This window comes from Salvia miltiorrhiza, chromosome 4 (assembly GCF_028751815.1).
Source record: "Salvia miltiorrhiza cultivar Shanhuang (shh) chromosome 4, IMPLAD_Smil_shh, whole genome shotgun sequence".
NCBI lineage: Eukaryota > Viridiplantae > Streptophyta > Magnoliopsida > Lamiales > Lamiaceae > Salvia > Salvia miltiorrhiza.
The window spans coordinates 19,035,254-19,054,697 of record NC_080390.1 but is presented as its reverse complement, the minus strand read 5'-3'; the positions used below and the strand labels follow the sequence as shown (position 1 = coordinate 19,054,697).

General features: G+C 36.8%; 1 protein-coding gene across 1 annotated transcript in view; it reads right to left on the bottom strand.

Moving 5' to 3' along the window:
* The window catches only part of LOC131023687 (uncharacterized), a 35,183-nt gene that overhangs the window by 14,860 nt on the left and 879 nt on the right, over window positions 1-19,444 (bottom strand). Inside the window, exons 2-12 of the mRNA XM_057953252.1 lie at window positions 19,243-19,362; window positions 19,020-19,082; window positions 18,617-18,685; window positions 18,436-18,537; window positions 18,270-18,353; window positions 18,066-18,184; window positions 17,784-18,002; window positions 17,601-17,672; window positions 17,464-17,530; window positions 17,339-17,392; window positions 16,949-17,035 (exon numbers count right to left, since the gene is read on the bottom strand). Coding sequence (XP_057809235.1) covers window positions 16,949-17,035; window positions 17,339-17,392; window positions 17,464-17,530; window positions 17,601-17,672; window positions 17,784-18,002; window positions 18,066-18,184; window positions 18,270-18,353; window positions 18,436-18,537; window positions 18,617-18,685; window positions 19,020-19,082; window positions 19,243-19,362 — 1,056 coding nt within the window. The remainder of the gene's footprint in view (window positions 1-16,948; window positions 17,036-17,338; window positions 17,393-17,463; window positions 17,531-17,600; window positions 17,673-17,783; window positions 18,003-18,065; window positions 18,185-18,269; window positions 18,354-18,435; window positions 18,538-18,616; window positions 18,686-19,019; window positions 19,083-19,242; window positions 19,363-19,444) is intronic.

Sequence of the window (19,444 nt, the reverse complement as noted above, 5' to 3'; positions counted from 1 at the left end):
GTGCGGCTGGCTTGATCGAGAGAGAGAGAGATATAGGTGGCGTTTGATTTGAGGAATTAGAGAGAGAGATCGGTCCTTGAAGAGAGAAAGAACCGAGAGTTGGGAGAGAAATTCATTGGGCCTTTATTTTTCTTTTGGGCCGGAAATTTGGGCCTCCTATTTATTCAATTGGGCCTTGTTGTATTTATTGATATGGGCCGATTTTTAATTATGAATTGGGCCAGTCTTTTATTTAAATGGCCATTCCCATTATTTCTATTGGGCTTGAATTATTTTAAAGATTGGGCTGATGCTTATTTTACGATGGGCTATTATTCTAATCTCATTTATATTTCAGCTGGGCTGAGTTTTATTTAATTTTAAGCTCAGAATAATTCATTCTATTCTTGGGCTAATTTTAAATTATGGACTGAAATTTTATTTAGTTGGACCTTACATGATTTATTTATTTGAGCCCAACTATTTATTATTTAATCATTTGGGCCAAGAATGATTTAATTACTAAGCCCAATGAATTATTTTTAATTGGACCTTTCATTTTAGCTATCCAGGCCCATTTCTGCTTAATTAATTATTGAGCTACCTTATGTTGAGCCTTTTAATTATTCGAACTCATAATATTTCAAATTCTCATTATTAAGCCGGATAATTATGAGTTTATAAAGCGAATAAGCTGAAGTATTTAATTATTTTCTATCGACTACGAGGAGCGGGATTTATTTAATCGACGGATTAGAACACCCTGAAGAGAACGGATTAATTTTAGTTAATTATCCGGAACCATGAGACGAGACTTAACTTTTGTTTAAATCCGATAACCTGGATTAACAATAGAAATTCCCTGATTATTATTTCAGAATAATAATTCATGCATAAGGATCATGCATAGTTAAATACACATTCTCATTTGAGGATTTTTATTCGAGCAAATATCTTATATATGTACATATATTCTCGTAATAAAGGTCAAGGGCGAGATTGACAATCTATTGAGGAGCTTCTGTACCACAAAAAGTTTCTAACAGGTGGGCATTACTTTCATATATATCAAATGAGTTTAAATGTTATGTTCAAGCAAGTTATTTCATGATTAAATTAATTGAAGATATTTCAAATTTTGTCTTGCCATAAAATATTTAAATTTCAGTATGATATCTATCTGATGTGACTTTTATCATGTAATCGAATTCGGGTCTTGAGCAGTTGATAGCTATCCTGCCAGGGCTAGTGTACACCAGTGACCGTGAGTCATCTAGCGGGTTGGCCGGTCAAGTGACCGTGAGAGGTGGCCACCTCTCCGGCACAAAGTTCCAGATATGATAGATTACAAGAGAACTTAGACTGCAGTCGAACTTTAAGAATCACAAATGAATTTAGTAAGCTTGGGCCTTTTAGCGAAAAACTCCCTTGCTGTACTGTTTAATTATGGCATGACAATTTACAGTTTTGAAGCATGTATTTTATACTTAGGCATACGTGCCCACTGAGTACTTTTGTACTCAAGCCCTGCATATATTTCTAAATGTGCAGGTTGAGTAGCTGCCGATGGTGATGAAGTGACGAGCGGGATTCTTTTGTATTATTATGTGTTAATGAACTCTAGGGTTACATGTCTTCATACATGTAATCAGAACCTTATTCCGCTGCGTACTCAGAAGTTTTATGTTTATTTGGCTAAGTCAGAGATATCTGAACTTACTAGTTATTTGAGTCTATACGACTAAACTTCTGTTATATTATAAATATTCCTTTTGTTAAATTATGAAATGTGATTCTTCTTTGTTTAATTATCCCCTTTCTACCCCGTTTCTAATCTCCCTCCATTAGTCACGGTTTCCCCGGCTTAATTATCCTTAATTAGGACCGGTCGTGACAGAGTGGTATCAGAGCAGTTCATTTGCTCTGAACCCTAGAGTTAGCCCATTTTTCTAGTATGATCACTAGTATATATGAGTCAGTCAACCAAAGCTCATCACTTCATCACATCGTCATGCTCAGCAAGAAAGAAGGTGGTAATGATTTTAAAACATTGAGAAGTTCACGTTCTATATGAATGTACTGATGCTTACATTCAAGTTTTATGCTTTATTGATTGATTAGATATCTCAATGAACTTAGATGCGTTAAGAATGCATGATCACTGTTACGAGAAGAACAATAGAAGCTAGAAACTCAGTTATATTTCACTATAGCCATGGTGAAGAGCTAAAAAAAAAAAAAGAGAATCCAATAAAAGCAGTGCAAGCGGAGTGCCACGCACGAATCACTGAAGCAGGCATAGTTCTTCATTCAGGTTGTTCACGCGTGACAGAACACCGAATCGACTATTGCCTTATTTGATGATAGATCACGTGAATCATTGCTCGTAGCGACGAGTGTGACTTATGTAATCAGTTAGCTATCGCATAATGAGCTAAGACTTATTACTAACTCTCGATTATCATCAGTTATGACATGAAGAGAACCTTCATGATTTATGTTCGAACTTCAGAGTCAGACTCACATGCAGTTATAACACTTTGTGTATGATGTTATAGCATCGCGATTAGAACTGCCAGCTTATAGTTTCAGATATTCAGAACCTTTATTATTACAATTACCTATTATATTACACGTGAGCATGATTTAGAATCCCTATTGATTACGATCACCTGCTACAAATCGAAAGGAGGATAGGTGCCATGGGTAACTAGAAGTTACCAACCATTATGATTGACTAGAAAAATCTATACAAGTGCGTAAGACGGGAGGAGTTCCTGAAGATGGTTTGGAGTTTAACAAGAGCTAGAAATATCGACAACGGTTCGAGGTTAAAGTTAAGAGATTGAGATTATGATGAGAGACTAAGCAGGTTAAGTATGCATACCTTAGTCGATCAGAGACATTCCCCAGTTAGAACATTTTAGATTAAACATTCAGTTTAGTAGTCAGAATGCAAGCATTGACTAAGGTCATTCCATGATTTAGTATTTTGTGTGGTGACACATACCTTGCAAAGATGCTCAGAGATGCAAAATCTATTTCCTGTAAAGGCGTGAGAGTGCTTCGAATTATATGGTTGCATTTCAAGCGCTATGTGAAGGAACACTAAGTACTAGAAGTACAACATTAAGATCATATTGATGAACATTGTTGAGTAAGGTCGAGCCTACCTTATTTCGCCTATAGAAGATGTTTAAGGATTGCATTAAACTAGGAGACAGACTCCAAATTTGAGAAGCTCTAGAATATTTTCAAGGACATGTTCAAGATGTTAAGAAGAAAGTGGTGATTTTAGAACAAATATACCTTTTGCAGCCAATGAACAAGAGTTACCAAGTTCGGAAAAGTATTTCCGAGTGATTGAGAAGTAGTTGTGTCGGACCTGGCCAGTCCACATGGCCAAAATCTCAGTAGTCGTCATATATGGGTCTTTAAACCTATATATTTTAAACCTTCATCTGAAAAGCCAAACGGGTTCAGACTATTAGGTCATTTCGTTTCGACCTTTCAGTCAATTCATTTCTACCCTATGGTTATTCATTTTCAATTGTTTGGCAAATTATTGAAACACTTTGCCTAATTGCCATTTGTGATATGAATCATTGCGATCTACTAGCTGTTAGTAGATTTTCTGTGACCCAAAGATAAACAGATACTCATTAGATTAAATCAGTCAAACACGTATGCTTTAACCCAAGGGTCAAGCACGTAATGCATACAGACAATCTCTTGTGCATTTAGTAGGACGTTATTTGTGTATTTTGAAAACAATGATCATTTCGATACTTTTGTATGCCCCTATGTTGGCTTAGTTATTTTGACTAGTATTAGTACGGAGACGCGAAACCTTGGGGCGTTCCATGACTGAGTACTTTTTGTGATGGCTTCGCTAGGTAGCCAGTTCATCATGTGTGGTACTTAGATAGGTCTTTGAATCTAGACATTTATGATGATGTAAAGTCCTCATTGAGGCAATTTTCCCTATGTTATATATGGTGATCTTATTGGTTTTTCGCAGCAAGTCGTTCCGCTATGTTTTATTTATATGTTCGCTTAAGTTTTAACAGGAGCAGAACTCGATGAGTTAAAGAGTAACTATAGAAATGATAGTATGTCCTTATTGCATTTTAATGCGCTGACAACTTATGTTTTGACCTAATAGAATGCCGCCAAAACGAGGACGACCAAGAGGAGGGGGCAGGATTCCCCGAAATGAAAGAAGAGACCCAGAAACAGTGCCAGAACCAGAACCCGAAATAGTTCAACCACCTGTTCAGCCAGAACGACGGATTGAAGAATTATTTTTGCGACAGAACCCACCTACTTTCAACGGGACAGGAGACCCGGCAGAAGCTGAAACTTGGGTTCGCGCTATTGAACGCATTTTCAACTTCCTGCGTTGCACCGACCAGGAACGTCTGACTTGTATGTCCTTTCAGTTGACTGGGTCAGCTGATTTCTGGTGGGAAGCACGGATGAAAACGATGACAGCAGAGCAGTTAGAAAACCTGACCTGGGAACAATTCAAAGCTGGTATATATGACAAGTATATACCCAAGAGCTACCGCAAGAAGAAGGAAGCTGAATTTTACAATCTAAAGCAAGGGAAGATGTCGGTAACTCAATATGACAGGATGTTCTGCGATATGTCTAGATATGCGCCGGAACAAGTTGACACAGATGATAAGATGGCTGAAAAGTTTTGTGCCGGACTGAGGCACGAGATTAGGATGGCTTTGGCAAGCCATGGAGGATTGTCTTACACTGAGTCGCTCAGTCGAGCGTTAGACATTGAGGCAGCCATGCCAGGAGAAAGACTTGCAATTGTACCTGCGCCAGCACCTCCACATGATCAAAATCATAATCAGAATTTTAAAGGAAAAAGGAGATGGGACAACAGTAACCCGAACCAAGGCGAGAAGAAGCCATGGCAGGGACGGGTCTTCCAGTCACAGGGCTATGGAGGCCAGAGTGCACCGAAACATATGGGAAATAACCAACAGAGGGCCCCACATTGTCCCAAATGTAACAAAAATCATGTGGGAATCTGTAAGGCCGGCAGTGATAGTTGCTATATCTGTAACCAGAAGGGGCACTATGCAAACCGGTGCCCGAATAAGCAACATGGAACGGGTTCAAGGCCAAACCCACCTATCCAGGCTCCACCTCTGCGAGCAATTCAAGCTTTGCCCCAATCATACCCAAGGCCGCAACCACAGTATCAGCAGCCACAACAGCACCAACAGCTACAGTACCAACCCCAACCTCAACAACCATATCAGCAACAGGCCCGCCAACAACAGCAGCGACAACAGAAACAACATGAAAAACCTCGTCATGCTAGAGCCTATGCTATGAGGCAGAAGCAGCCCGAGAACAACCAGGGAAACCTGGCAGGTATGGGCATGCTACTCAATACTCCTGTTGTACTTCTATTTGATACGAGCGCATCGCATACTTTCATTTCAAAGTACATGTGTTGATACATTAAAACTTAAAATGGAAAGAGCTGACCAGGAGTTGAGTATATCATCACCTATAGGAGGGATGACGACAGTAGATCATGTGTGCTTGAACCTAGAACTGAACATAGGGTCACACAAGATTGTAGTGAACAACTCTTATGTTATACCGATGGGAGATGTGGACATAATCCTAGGAATGGACTGGCTAGCCGAGAACTATGCCACCATCCTTTGTAACGAAAGACGGATATCGTTTCGACCCCCAGGAAGGGAGCCGTCACATTTCCACGGAATTAGTATGGGAAGAAGAAAGATGATCATCTCCGCCCTACAAACAACGAAAATGATGAAGAAGGGATACCCAGCTTACCTCGTATACTTGCACGGAGAACTGGGTACTGAAAAGAGTATAGAAGATGTAGCAATTGTACGGGACTTTTCAGATGTATTTCCAGAGATTCTGCCAGGGCCACCACCGGATAGACCAATTGAGTTTACCATTGATTTGGAGCCCGGGGCAGCTCCCATTTCGAAGGCACCATACCGGATGGCTCCTAAAGAGTTGGAAGAACTCAAGATACAACTGCAAGAACTTTTGGAACTTGGATTCATTAGGCCAAGTGTATCACCTTGGGGTGCACCTGTACTTTTTGTGAAGAAAAAGGATGGCACATTGAGAATGTGCATAGACTATAGGGAACTGAACAAAGTGACACTGAAGAACAAATATCCTTTACCAAGGATAGATGACCTCTTCGACCAGCTCAAGGGAGCAAGCGTGTTCTCGAAGATTGATTTGCGGTCTGGTTATCACCAGCTGAAGATTCGACCAGAAGACGTACCTAAGACGGCATTTCGAACTAGGTATGGTCACTACGAATTTGTAGTTGTGCCATTCGGGCTAACTAATGCGCCAGCCGTGTTCATGGACCTCATGAATCGAGTGTTCCATCCGTATTTAGACAAATTTGTCTTGGTATTCATAGATGACATCCTGATCTACTCGAAGAACGATAAAGACCATGAGGAACATCTGAGAATTGTTCTAGAAACGTTGAGGACAGAGCGCCTTTATGCCAAATTCAGCAAGTGTGAGTTTTGGCTCAGCGAAGTCACGTTTTTAGGACATATTGTATCATCAGAAGGGATTAAAGTGGACCCTGAAAAAGTGCAAGCAGTGCGCGAATGGAAATCGCCTACTAACCCTAATGAGATAAGAAGTTTCTTAGGATTGGCAGGTTACTATAGGAGGTTTATGGAAGGATTTTCCAAAATTGCAAGGCCAATGACGCAACTACTCAGGAAGGGAATAAAATTTTATTGGACAGAGGAGTGCGAGAAGAGCTTCCAAGAACTTAAGGAGAAGTTAACTACGGCACCAGTGTTAGCCGTCCCAACAGCTGATAAGGAATACATGATCTACACAGACGCGTCCAAAAATGGACTTGGTTGCGTGCTGATGCAAGAAGGAAGAGTGATAGCATATGCGTCACGACAGCTTAGGCCACATGAACTGAATTACCCGACTCATGATCTGGAGTTAGCTGCAGTGGTGCATGCGCTGAAGATTTGGAGGCACCACCTATATGGAGTTAGGTGTGAAATATTCACAGATCATAAAAGCCTGAAATACTTTTTCGAGCAAAAGGACCTCAACATGAGACAGAGGAGATGGCTCGAACTAGTGAAAGACTATGACTGCGGTATTAACTACCACCCAGGCAAGGCCAACGTAGTGGCTGATGCATTGAGTCGTAAGACCCAATCTAAATTGGGAGCTCTCATCACTCGAGAGACGGTGCTCATAAGGGAATTTAGCAAAATGAGCATAGAAGTGGTTAAACCACCAGGGACGATAGCAAGCGTTGTGGCAACAGTACCTAACTTGAGGAAGATGATCGGAGAAAGCACAAAGAAAAGACGGGAAGATGGAAAAACTACGGGAAGCAGTAAGAAAAGGAGGCGTCAAGAATTATCAAGAAGCATCAGATAATGTTATCCTCTTTGAAGGAAGAATATGCATCCCCCACGATGATGAGCTTAAGGATAAAATCATGAGTGAGGCTCACGATACCCCTTATACTGCCCACCCAGGCAGTACTAAGATGTATCAGGACCTAAAGAAACACTTTTGGTGGGAAGGAATGAAGAGAGACATAGCGTCATTTGTGGAAAAATGCCTAGCATGCCAACAGGTGAAGGCCTTACATCAAAGGCCATATGGAAAATTACAACCGTTGGAAATTCCAGAATGGAAGTGGGAGCACATAGCAATGGATTTTGTGACCAGTTTGCCCAAAACAAAGAAAGGAAACACTGCCATTTGGGTAATAGTGGATCGACTCACAAAATGTGCTCATTTTATACCAATACCGATCACACATGGATCAGACAAGCTAGCTCAGTTGTATGTTCGAGAGATTGTACGCTTACACGGTGTACCAGTGTCGATCACTTCAGACCGAGACTCAAAATTTACTTCTAGATTTTGGATGAGCTTACAAAAGGAGTTAGGCACGAGGTTAAATTTCAGCACCGCCTTCCACCCGCAGACAGATGGGCAGTCTGAAAGGACAATTCAGACCCTCGAAGATATGTTGAGAACAGTGGTGTTAGATAAAGGTGGAAGTTGGGAAGTAGTACTGCCGTTGATTGAATTTGCCTATAATAACAGTTACCAGGCGACTATCGATATGGCACCATATGAGGCATTGTATGGAAGAAAATGTAGATCACCACTTTATTGGGATGAAGTGGGTGAGAGAAAAGTTTTAGGACCAGACATGGTAAATGAGATGGTTGAGATAGTCCGCCAAATCAGAGGGCGAATAAAGGAGGCGCAAGATAGACAGAAATCTTACGCTGATGCACGCCGAACCGAATTACAGTTTGAAATAGGAGACAAGGTCTTCCTAAAGGTATCTCCTACCAAGGGGATAACTAGGTTTGGTGTCAAGGGAAAACTTAGGCCCCGATTCGTAGGACCTTATGAGATTTTGGAGAGAATAGGCCCAGTAGCCTATAGGTTGGCGTTACCGCCAAGCTTTGGAAACGTTCACAATGTTTTCCACGTATCACAACTCAGAAAATACGTTTTCGATCCAAAGCACATAATCCACCAAGAAGAGATGATCCTTTGCCCAGACTTGAGTTATGAAGAGAGACCAGAGGCCATTCTAGATCGAAAAGTACAACAACTCAGGAATAAGGCAATCACATCAGTGAAAGTCTTATGGAGACACCACGGACAAGAGGAAGCCACGTGGGAGCTTGAAGACAAAATGAAGGATAAATACCCCGAACTGTTTTAGAAGAAATATGCAAATTTCGGGACGAAATTTTTGTTAAGAGGGGTAGTATGTAGTGACCCGCTCTTTTATATATTTTAAATCCAGTTATGAGTGTTTATTTTTGTTCTTCAGTGAATAAAAACGGTTATTATCCTGATATGAATTCAGCTTATGATCCTGAATTTATATTGTTAAAACAGTCAATGATATTATTTCAGAGTTATAACTGACTTAGCAAAGTCACGTTATTTATTTAAGCAAGATGGAATTAGAATTTATTTTTACTCAAGTCGTGGATTATTTCCGACTCGTGAGTTAATTAAATCTGCGGATTTAATTTAAATATCAAGACAACGAACAAATTAAATCTACGGATTTAATTTAGATTCATTTTATAACTTATCGATTTTAGCGAGTTATCACATGTCGAAATCGAGATTTATGTAAACATACAGTATCAAGCAGAATCGAAGCCAGTATTTTATTACAGTTACTGAATCACAGAGATTTGTTTATTACAATATATATATATATATATATATATATAATACTACAATCTGCTTCGATAAAACAGTATTACACGCACACAACATATTTTACAACTACCAGTAACAATATACAATATTCCAATCACATTGATACATTGATATCCACAACTCATAATAACATACAAAGTCATCAGTATCATTACACAAACTTTCTTTTTCGCTCCACCATGCTTTTCTCCCCATTCATACAACACACTCAAGTGCCTAGCAACAGCTTCTCCTTTAACCTCACACTGCAGTCTCAATTCACCACTCTCCTCTTTTCCACACTTAGAAACTTTGGGAGAGCAGAGACTTCAATCCAGTGCTCTGCCACTTCAAGGTAAGCTTTGACTACAATTCCTCCATCTTCTCCATAACTCTACCTGCATTGATTGAGGGAAACAACAATTGTTTAAACTGTTCCAGCCATTCAAGTTCATTCAAAACATCAACAGTTGAAGGAGTGAGGAAGAGAGAGAGGGATCAGGCATTCAATACTTTCCAAAATAAAGATTATCTCAGTTATTCAATACCACAACAACACCAACCAACATTTATACTTCAAGGTAATTTATACTATCCCAGTTCACTCTCTCAACATACGCCTCTCACATACTCAAGCATGATCAGCTTATGCATATGAAATCAGACTCCACAGACAAAAAGAAAGAGAATACCTTAACTCATGAATCGAATATAGGCTTGCTACAGTATGCTCACACATAGAATGCTAAGTACTAGATTCTTACTCGAGGAAATTTATGTTCGTATCGAAACTCAATCACGCAACGAAAAGAAAGAAAACGGAGATTTGGAACTTAGCTTTAGGAAGTGAGGCTGGCTGCCTGTTCGGTCGAGCCAGGACGATGGCGACGACGGCGACAGCTCTTACTGCCTCGGCGAGAATCGTGTTACAGCAACTGCAGCATCGCGAATGGAGCAACGACGCTGAACCGCCGATTGAAATGGACGGAGGAGATGGCGGCAGAACCATGGCGGCGGCGGCGGCGATAGTTATAGGCCGAGATTAGGGCTCAAATCTTGAGGCGACCTCCCCTGATTTTGAGAAACGACAACAGCGGCAATTAGGGCTTTTGCTGCCCCTTCATCGGATTGAGAGGAAGAGCCCGACGCAGGAGGACGGACGAGACCCCGGCTGTTCGCCGGGAGTTGCAGCGGCGGCAGCGACGATTTCGATGTCAGGGAGGAATTAGGGCTCGCCCTTCTCGCCTCGGACGTACTATCAGCGAGAGAGAAAGAGGAGAGAGACAGATACAACCTCGCCGGTCGAAGCCAACCGAAGCAGATGGCCGCGGATCGGCCGAGGAGGAGGAAGCCGGCCGGATTTGAGAGGTGGCCGAGCGTAGGCTTTGAAGAAGAAGGAGCATCGGCTCCTTGAAGAGAGAGGACCGAGAGTGTTATGGAGAACGCCGGGCTTAGGCGGAGGCAGTCGACGCCGGCCGGAGTCGCGGCGGCGGACGCCTCGTGTGAAGGCGAGTCGAGAGTGAGAGGGAGAAGAGGCGTGCGGCTGGCTTGATCGAGAGAGAGAGAGATATAGGTGGCGTTTGATTTGAGGAATTAGAGAGAGAGATCGGTCCTTGAAGAGAGAAAGAACCGAGAGTTGGGAGAGAAATTCATTGGGCCTTTATTTTTCTTTTGGGCCGGAAATTTGGGCCTCCTATTTATTCAATTGGGCCTTGTTGTATTTATTGATATGGGCCGATTTTTAATTATGAATTGGGCCAGTCTTTTATTTAAATGGCCATTCCCATTATTTCTATTGGGCTTGAATTATTTTAAAGATTGGGCTGATGCTTATTTTACGATGGGCTATTATTCTAATCTCATTTATATTTCAGCTGGGCTGAGTTTTATTTAATTTTAAGCTCAGAATAATTCATTCTATTCTTGGGCTAATTTTAAATTATGGACTGAAATTTTATTTAGTTGGACCTTACATGATTTATTTATTTGAGCCCAACTATTTATTATTTAATCATTTGGGCCAAGAATGATTTAATTACTAAGCCCAATGAATTATTTTTAATTGGACCTTTCATTTTAGCTATCCAGGCCCATTTCTGCTTAATTAATTATTGAGCTACCTTATGTTGAGCCTTTTAATTATTCGAACTCATAATATTTCAAATTCTCATTATTAAGCCGGATAATTATGAGTTTATAAAGCGAATAAGCTGAAGTATTTAATTATTTTCTATCGACTACGAGGAGCGGGATTTATTTAATCGACGGATTAGAACACCCTGAAGAGAACGGATTAATTTTAGTTAATTATCCGGAACCATGAGACGAGACTTAACTTTTGTTTAAATCCGATAACCTGGATTAACAATAGAAATTCCCTGATTATTATTTCAGAATAATAATTCATGCATAAGGATCATGCATAGTTAAATACACATTCTCATTTGAGGATTTTTATTCGAGCAAATATCTTATATATGTACATATATTCTCGTAATAAAGGTCAAGGGCGAGATTGACAATCTATTGAGGAGCTTCTGTACCACAAAAAGTTTCTAACAGGTGGGCATTACTTTCATATATATCAAATGAGTTTAAATGTTATGTTCAAGCAAGTTATTTCATGATTAAATTAATTGAAGATATTTCAAATTTTGTCTTGCCATAAAATATTTAAATTTCAGTATGATATCTATCTGATGTGACTTTTATCATGTAATCGAATTCGGGTCTTGAGCAGTTGATAGCTATCCTGCCAGGGCTAGTGTACACCAGTGACCGTGAGTCATCTAGCGGGTTGGCCGGTCAAGTGACCGTGAGAGGTGGCCACCTCTCCGGCACAAAGTTCCAGATATGATAGATTACAAGAGAACTTAGACTGCAGTCGAACTTTAAGAATCACAAATGAATTTAGTAAGCTTGGGCCTTTTAGCGAAAAACTCCCTTGCTGTACTGTTTAATTATGGCATGACAATTTACAGTTTTGAAGCATGTATTTTATACTTAGGCATACGTGCCCACTGAGTACTTTTGTACTCAAGCCCTGCATATATTTCTAAATGTGCAGGTTGAGTAGCTGCCGATGGTGATGAAGTGACGAGCGGGATTCTTTTGTATTATTATGTGTTAATGAACTCTAGGGTTACATGTCTTCATACATGTAATCAGAACCTTATTCCGCTGCGTACTCAGAAGTTTTATGTTTATTTGGCTAAGTCAGAGATATCTGAACTTACTAGTTATTTGAGTCTATACGACTAAACTTCTGTTATATTATAAATATTCCTTTTGTTAAATTATGAAATGTGATTCTTCTTTGTTTAATTATCCCCTTTCTACCCCGTTTCTAATCTCCCTCCATTAGTCACGGTTTCCCCGGCTTAATTATCCTTAATTAGGACCGGTCGTGACAATATATGTATGCCAATTTACTGTCTGTGAAATAGGTGCTTATGCTGTGTTTGATATAACCATGAAAGATTTGGGTTTACCAGTCGATGGTTGAGTAAAAGGCGATCCTTTGTTTTATGAAATTATTATGAGATTATTCTATTGTTCTGCAGAAAAGAATACAGATTATAGTTAGAAGCTTCGTCAAAGTAACGTCAAAGTAGGAATGGAGAATAAGAATGAAAGTAGGAGGAATTTCTTTACCAGCTGCTGTAGAATATGATTGAGAAGAAGCTCAAGATTGGGAAACTGAATTAAGTAGAAAGCTCAATGAGAAGAATTGATTTTGGGATGAATAGGCGTTAAAGGATGGAGGCTTTTATAGGTGAAATCAGTTTATAAGTGTGGGTGGAAGAGTGGGTCAGCTTATAAGTGTGAGTGGAAGAGTGGGTGAAATTGGTGGGGAAAAAAAAAATATATCGTGTAGTGTAGTGTAGTGTAAAGTGTGAGTGGAAAAGAAATAAATAAAATATAATGAAAACTGTAATAATCATTCAGTGTTCGCTTCAATAAATAACTCGTGTAGATGCTAAATGTTAAATTAAATAAATATGTAATGCATATAAATTTAATAACTAAATTTACAAATGTTTTTTTTTTAAATCATTTTTGTTGGAATTAAAAATAAATTCATTTTCTTTTATCCGGCGTGAATCATCTTAAATCTAAGTTTAAATTAAATTCTAAACTTAATATAAATGGGTGGGGTGTTACATTAGCGGCGGAAAAATGCCGTCGGTAACGTTGGCCGGACGGCGGTTGTGCTATCGCCGGATGTCACCGGCGGTGGCGATTAGCGGCGGCCGATTGCCGCCGGTAAATACCGACGGCAAATGCCGTCGGTAATAAATAATATATATGTATATTAATATATATTTAAATTAGCGACGGCGTAACCGCCGCTAATTAGCGGCGGCCGTTTTGCCGTCGGTAATTCGCCGGTAATAGTCAAAAGGCGGGTCGCCGTTTTTGCCGCCGCGGTGCCGTCGGTAATTGCCGGCGGCGGCGCCGCCGTCGGTAGTTTTCGTCGCTATTTGCGCGTTTTTTTGTAGTGTATTTTTATTATTTTTTCAAAGTTAAGTATTTTTTTATTTAGATTTATAATGGTAAAGTTTAATAATCATTTTATTTAAATTGTGAATTGTGAGATTTAATATAGATTCAATATGTATGAGCATGTCTTAGATCAATTCAAGAATGATAATTTATTTGAAATTATTTTTCATGACCAAATTTAATTGAAGAATCTATTTATTTTAAATGCATCTGAAAAGTATCCTTTTATTTATGTTTTTTTCATGGTGAAGTTCAATAAAGATCAATGCGCAATGATAAAATATCAATGTGGGAACGATGATAATTGATAAGCTAATATATGAATGAAGATTAAGCCTTTTATTTAGATATATCATTATGAGATTAATGTGGAAATGCATATTTATTTCAAACTATTTTACATGAAAAATTAAATTGAAAATTTTATGAATTTAGATAAGCTAATATTTATTCAAATTATTTAGATATATCATTATGAGATTAATGTGGAAATGCATATTTATGAATTAAATTGAAATAAATCTTCATTTCCACATTAATCTCATAATGATATATCTAAATAAAATGTTTAATCTTTATTCATATATTAGCTTATCAATTAAATTTAAAATCCCGTCGAATTTACTTAGACTCGAATTATGAAGTTTAATATAAATCTAATATGAAAAACTATTGCAACTATAAAAAAGAATATGGAATACTATTTATTTGAAATACATATCATAAGTATTTCTTTATCAAGGTTTTCCCATAATTAAATTTTATAGAATATCAATGTGGGAAAGATAGATGGGCTAATGTATTCATGGAGATTGACCCTTTTATTAAGGTTATGATTGATGAAGTTTAGTATAAATTCAATGTGGGATAGATGAAAACAATTCTACACCATATGACATCCATATGACATTTATACATTTGTTTTCATCTATCCCACATTGAATTTATACTAAACTTCATCAATCATAACCTTAATAAAAGGGTCAATCTCCATGAATACATTAGCCCATCTATCTTTCCCACAAGTGCCATATAGGATAGAGAATAGTGCAGAGCTCTCTAATATGTATAGATAATTGATATAGTACATAGATAAATAACAAAATATAAAAAATCAAATTTAATGTACATATTTGGATATTATATAATTGATTAAACCCATTTTGAATTTATAAATCCATACCCGTATTCGTTTGAAAACTAATAAAGAATTATTTACTACACATTTTGATTGAGGACCAATTTATAGTAATACCCACTACTACTCATACTTATTTAAGTTATTGAAATATATAGATAACAAATTATAATTTGTAATCTTAACTGATCATCTGTCTCAACAAAAACTTGAAAGATGAAAGGCTAATATATGAATGAAGATCATGCCTTTTATCTAGATATATCTTTATGAGATTAGTGGGGGAGTGAAGTTTATTTCAAATTATTTAATATGATCAAAATTAAATTGAAGAAATTATTTATTTCGTATATATCTTAGTATCATTTTCTTTATTTATATGACCAATTAAATTGAATAACTTATTTATTTAAAATACATTTATGTATTATTTTTTTGTACGACAAATTCATTTGAATAACCTATTTATTTTGAGAATATCTATACTTTTATTTAGGTTTCCAAATATTGAAATCTAATTATAATTTTCTTAGACTCGAATTATGAAGTTTAGTATAAATCTAATATGAAAAACTATTGCAACTATAAAAAAATATGGAATATTATTTATTTGAAATACATATCATAAGTTTTTCTTTATCAAGGTTTTCCCATAATTAAATTTTATAGAATATCAATATGGAAAAGATAGATAAGCTAATATATTCATGGAGATTGAACCTTTTATTTAGGTTATGAATTGATGCAGTTTAGTATAAATTCAATGTGGGTCAATGAGTGAAACAAATATAAATTAGTTTCACTCCCAATTCTACACCATATGACATTTATACATTTATTTTCATATATCCCACATTGAATTTATACTAAACTTCATCAATCATAACCTTAATAAAATGGTCAATCTCCATGAATACATTAGCCCATCTATCTTTCTCACATTGATATTCTATAAAATTTAATTATGGGAAAATATTGATAAAGAAATTATGGGAAAATATTGATAAATAAATACTTATGATATGTATTTCAAATAAATAGTGATTAAGTTCAGTAGAATATTAATGTGAGAATGATGAAAAGCTAAAATATGAATGAAAATTAAGCTTTTTATTTAGGTTATCAGTTTAATGTGAAAATGAGGATTATTTCAAATTATATACATGATCAAATTAAATTGAAGAACTTATTTATTTAATATGATCAAATTAAATTAAATTACTTATTTATTTAAAATATATCTAACGATCATTTTATTTACTTTAACCAAGTTCAGTTTAAGAACCTATTTATTTCAGAAACATCTATACTTTTATTTAGGTTTGCAAATATTGAAATTTAATTTCGATTTTTTAGATTTTAAATTATGAAGTTTATTATAAATTTAATGTGAATATCTATTGAAGTTATAAAAATATGTGAAAAACTATTTATTTGAAATACATATTATAAGTATTTCTTTATCTATATTCTCCAATGATTAAATATAATATCAATGTGAAAAAAATAGATGGCCTAATGTCTACATGAAGATTATGCCTTTTATATAGATTATGAATTGATGAAGTTTAAGATAATTTCAATGTGGGATGGATGAAGAAAAGATGTAAAAATGCCATATAATATAGAATTGAGAATGATCAAAATACTCACTTGTGAGAGTGCCACATATGATAGAGAATGAAGGAGAGCTCTTCAATATGTATTCTATTTAATAATAGATAGATGACATCAACACTAATAATATCTCTATGTACAAATAGGAGTGTGTACTTTGCATGATTGCGTATTTTTATTCTCAATATCGGAATTTTTTTATTTCACCATTTTAATGGGATATAAATCAAGCAAAACTAGCTTAACTGATATAAATAATCAAGGGTTTTAGGTTATTTCAAAATTTTCAATCCATCAAAATAAACAAAAGATTAATCTTAGTATATTTTTTATCTATCAAAATTAATCTTAAAAGATAAACGATTGCATAATAATTAGTTCATTTTTCATTATCTAAAAGAAAATAGAACATAATTGTATTATTTACTTGCACACCTTGTTTGAAACGGCACCGAGGGTTGGGAGACCCCAGTGAATGATGTACTGCTCATCAACCACGCCAACTTTAACAGTTCGATCACCCTGTAATTGTAAATAATTAACATAATAGAATACACTTGTTAATGTCCAAGTCCAAAGATTTTGGATTCGAGTTTTCTGTAGCGCGACCTTTAAATTTCTTTATTTAATACTGTAAGTTTATCAAAGAAATTAAAGAAAAGAAAAAAAAGAAACTAAGACCTAACGGGTGAAGTAAGTATTTTTGAGGCCAAAGATTTTAGATTCGTATCCTTCAAATATCTCTATAGCACCTTCTGTTTTCCAAATATGATTTAGAAAAAAAAATTAAAAAAATCCAGTAATACTTTTTAGTTGACAACTTGCCTGAGCACAATAGCCGAGCTGCTTATCAAGGCCCCATGCATGGATCAAATCATTCTATCAACAAACCATGAGTGTATGAGCATAACATATGACACAAATATTGTACAAGAATGATGAGAGTTTACCTGAATCAGATACCAAGCACAGCGCCATGCTGCTCTGGAGAAGACAGGAGCCATCATTTCCACCCAACTGCACCTCACACCATTCATTTATATACATCCTTGACCAAATAAATGAAGATGAAGATGAAGATCCTTACCCAACACAGGGAGGGGCACTGCTGTTTCCATCACACCTTCCAGATCCACCACTGCTCATCTTATAATATCTCCTGTCATTTGCCAAATAACTAGTAAACACATAATAATAATAATAATAATAATAATAATAATAATAATAATAATAGTATAGTAAGCAGATTTTTGTAATGAATTTTTGTAACCTGTGCACCCTTGATCTCCGGTTGAGTATCGTTATGCGATGATGCACCTCCGACTTATGGGGCTCCAGAGCAGGCTGCGATATCTCGAGCCCTTCCTCCTTGACAATAGCTAGATACCTTCCCGGGTTGAAATTCTCAACTCCAAGGTCCTCGTCCCACAGGAAGATATGATCGTATTCGCCTACAATGTCCGGATGCAGAAAACGCTTCGCGAACCACCTTCACACAAACCAAAATCAGACCACATCTATCCATCTATGCCAAACTAGAAACTAAACATACCATTTTGTTTGGTTTGTGGCAGAGACGTGAATGACTGCGTCGCTCCATTCCATGTCGCGCCACTTATCAACAACACCATCGTAGTGGAAGAGCATCACATCAACTTCTTCTACCAGAAACTGAAAGTCATCATAAGACATGATATGAGAGATATAAGAAGAGACTCCAAATCTAATGAGCAAGGACAAATCAGAGAATACATACCTTCTTCACAATTTCGTTCACAAATTTTTTTTGCTTAAAGCCGACTGCCATGGCCAACAGAGCTCTTCTGTGTTTGGAGTTGCTCTGTGGTTCAAAAACACTACACTTGGTAAATATGCACAAAGATTGTCACTATAAGTTAAATGTTGATTCTAGAGTAGCATACATCATCTGGAATGGGGCCAGACAAAGGGTGCATTTCCAAGTTTGAAGTTCTGGAAACAATTCCCTTTGGCAAAGATTCGGTGCCAACAGGCCTGCACTTGTCCTGAAAGGGGAAATCCGCGTTAGAAGCAGGACACGACAGGACAGACAAATGATGATAAAATACAAAGAATGTGATCAACATTGCACTTGTCAAGCTGTGTATTGTCTTCCTCCGCCTTATCCACTCCGATGCTAAGTGTTGGCGATACCTACAATCACATATCAACGAGCTACTAAGAAAACTAGCATGTCGAATATTAGATGGATCAAACTTCAGTTCCACATGGTTCTTGATTGGGAAAGTTTCTTAAGCTCTTTTTGTAAGAATTTGATGGGAGTATTTTTTTTCAAGGAAATTACTTTATGTATAATAAGCTCTATGAGAGGTTATGTGATGCCATAAAGTTTCCAAAATAAGTTATTTGCACATTTATGAGACATTCTTTCCTTGAATAAAATGGGTTGGAGTTTTACTGTTCTAATTTAGAATTGATCAGAATTTGGATGGCAGTGAAATAGTGGAATATCACGAAATTAATTTACCTCGCACTTCATGACATTCTCTGTATATTGCTCGTTATTATTAAATCCAATCCCAGGAGATAACTGCATTGATACAAAAAGTGGAGCCAATCTTCATTCAAGAAATATGAAAATTTTGATCCTCAACCACACCAAACTAAACTAAACCTGTATATCTACTAAAATCAAACCTAGCTAGTTCAAAGCCTTTTCAATAAACTTGAAAAAAACTAAAGGCATATACCATTAAAGAATCTCTCCCCAGCCACGCACTGCCAATGAAGAAAGCAGTGGCGATCAAACACATAGTAATGAGGAGACTGCATTTAAATGATCTAGTTTTAGAATCTGATGGTACAGAAACCTGAATACCAAAGAAAATACATTATCAGAGGTGATAAAATTCTAATTAACATGATATATATAATAATATTAACAAATAAATA